The sequence below is a fragment of the Oncorhynchus tshawytscha genome, unplaced genomic scaffold (assembly GCF_018296145.1).
Source record: "Oncorhynchus tshawytscha isolate Ot180627B unplaced genomic scaffold, Otsh_v2.0 Un_contig_6598_pilon_pilon, whole genome shotgun sequence".
NCBI classification, from domain to species: Eukaryota; Metazoa; Chordata; class Actinopteri; order Salmoniformes; family Salmonidae; genus Oncorhynchus; species Oncorhynchus tshawytscha.
The window spans coordinates 173823-175000 of NW_024609609.1; the positions used below are offsets into that span (position 1 = coordinate 173823).

The 1178-nt window shown below is 43.5% G+C and overlaps 1 protein-coding gene across 3 annotated transcripts in view; it reads right to left on the reverse strand.

Moving 5' to 3' along the window:
* The window catches only part of LOC112240772 (lysosomal amino acid transporter 1 homolog), a 29178-nt gene continuing 28000 nt past the window's right edge, over nucleotides 1-1178 (reverse strand). For all 3 annotated transcript variants that reach the window (XM_042316250.1, XM_042316251.1, XM_042316252.1), the window contains one exon: nucleotides 1-159. In XM_042316250.1, the coding sequence (XP_042172184.1) occupies nucleotides 19-159 (141 nt within the window). In that variant the 3' untranslated portion in view covers nucleotides 1-18. The remainder of the gene's footprint in view (nucleotides 160-1178) is intronic.

A 1178-nucleotide genomic window follows, 5' to 3' on the forward strand; every position in this document is an offset into this window, starting at 1 on the left:
CTGCCATCCTGTTAAATCTTACCCCACCTCCCCTCCATAAATCACCCATATATTGTCACTCACATTTTTGTAGAGCTGTGGAAAACGAGAGGAGAGGTAGAATATGGAGGCCAGGTATCCACAGGCATAACCAGAGATCTCCACACTGTTAGAGGCACTCTGAAGAGAGAGGCAGAAAGAGAGAGAGAGAGTCAGAGACAGAGACAATGAGAGAGACACACAGAGAGTCAGAGAGAGACACACAGAGAGTCAGAGAGAGACACACAGAGAGTCAGAGAGAGACACACAGAGAGTCAGAGAGAGACACACAGAGAGTCAGAGAGAGACACACAGAGAGTCAGAGAGAGAGACACAGGGAGTCAGAGAGAGAGAGAGTCAGAGACAGAGACAATGAGAGAGACACACAGAGAGTCAGAGAGAGAGACACAGGGAGTCAGAGAGAGACACACAGGGAGTCAGAGAGAGACACACAGGGAGTCAGAGAGAGAAGCAGAGAGTCAGAGAGAGAGAGACCTACCTTGGTCTGACCATATCTGCATCGGGAAACTTTAATATGGCAGTGAATGCACTCAAAGAAAAAGCCCGCAGAGCAATGTATGCAATAAAAATGAAATGATTCAAAATCAACATCCCAATTAGAATTTGGACTAAAATATTTGACAGTGTAATCCTACCAATAGCTCTTTATGGAAGTGAGGTTTGGGGGCCACTCAATAAACTGGATTTTAAAATGTGGGACAAACATCCAATTGAAGCCCTACATGCAGAATTCTGTCGGAAAATCCTACAGTCCAGAGAAATACACCAACTAATGCATGTAGGGCAGAATTGGGCCGCTTTCCAGTAATAATGAAAATACAGAAAAGATCATTAAAATTTTGGCTCCATCTAAATTCAAGTCCAAATTCGAGTCTGCAATTTAAAGCACTTCAAACCCAAGAGCTGAGCCCAGAAACGAGCCCTCTCAGTCAGCTGGTGTTGGACCTCACCAACCAAGCTGACACCAGCACTGCTTCAAAAGAAAGAATTCCAATAAGCAAAATCATGAACCAATCAAAGGAATCATATTTACAATACTGGAAAAACGAAACAAAATCCCAAAGCCGACTAAATTGCTATCTGACCCTAAACAGAGAATATGAATTGGCTGATTATCTCTACTCTGTCAGAGATGCGAA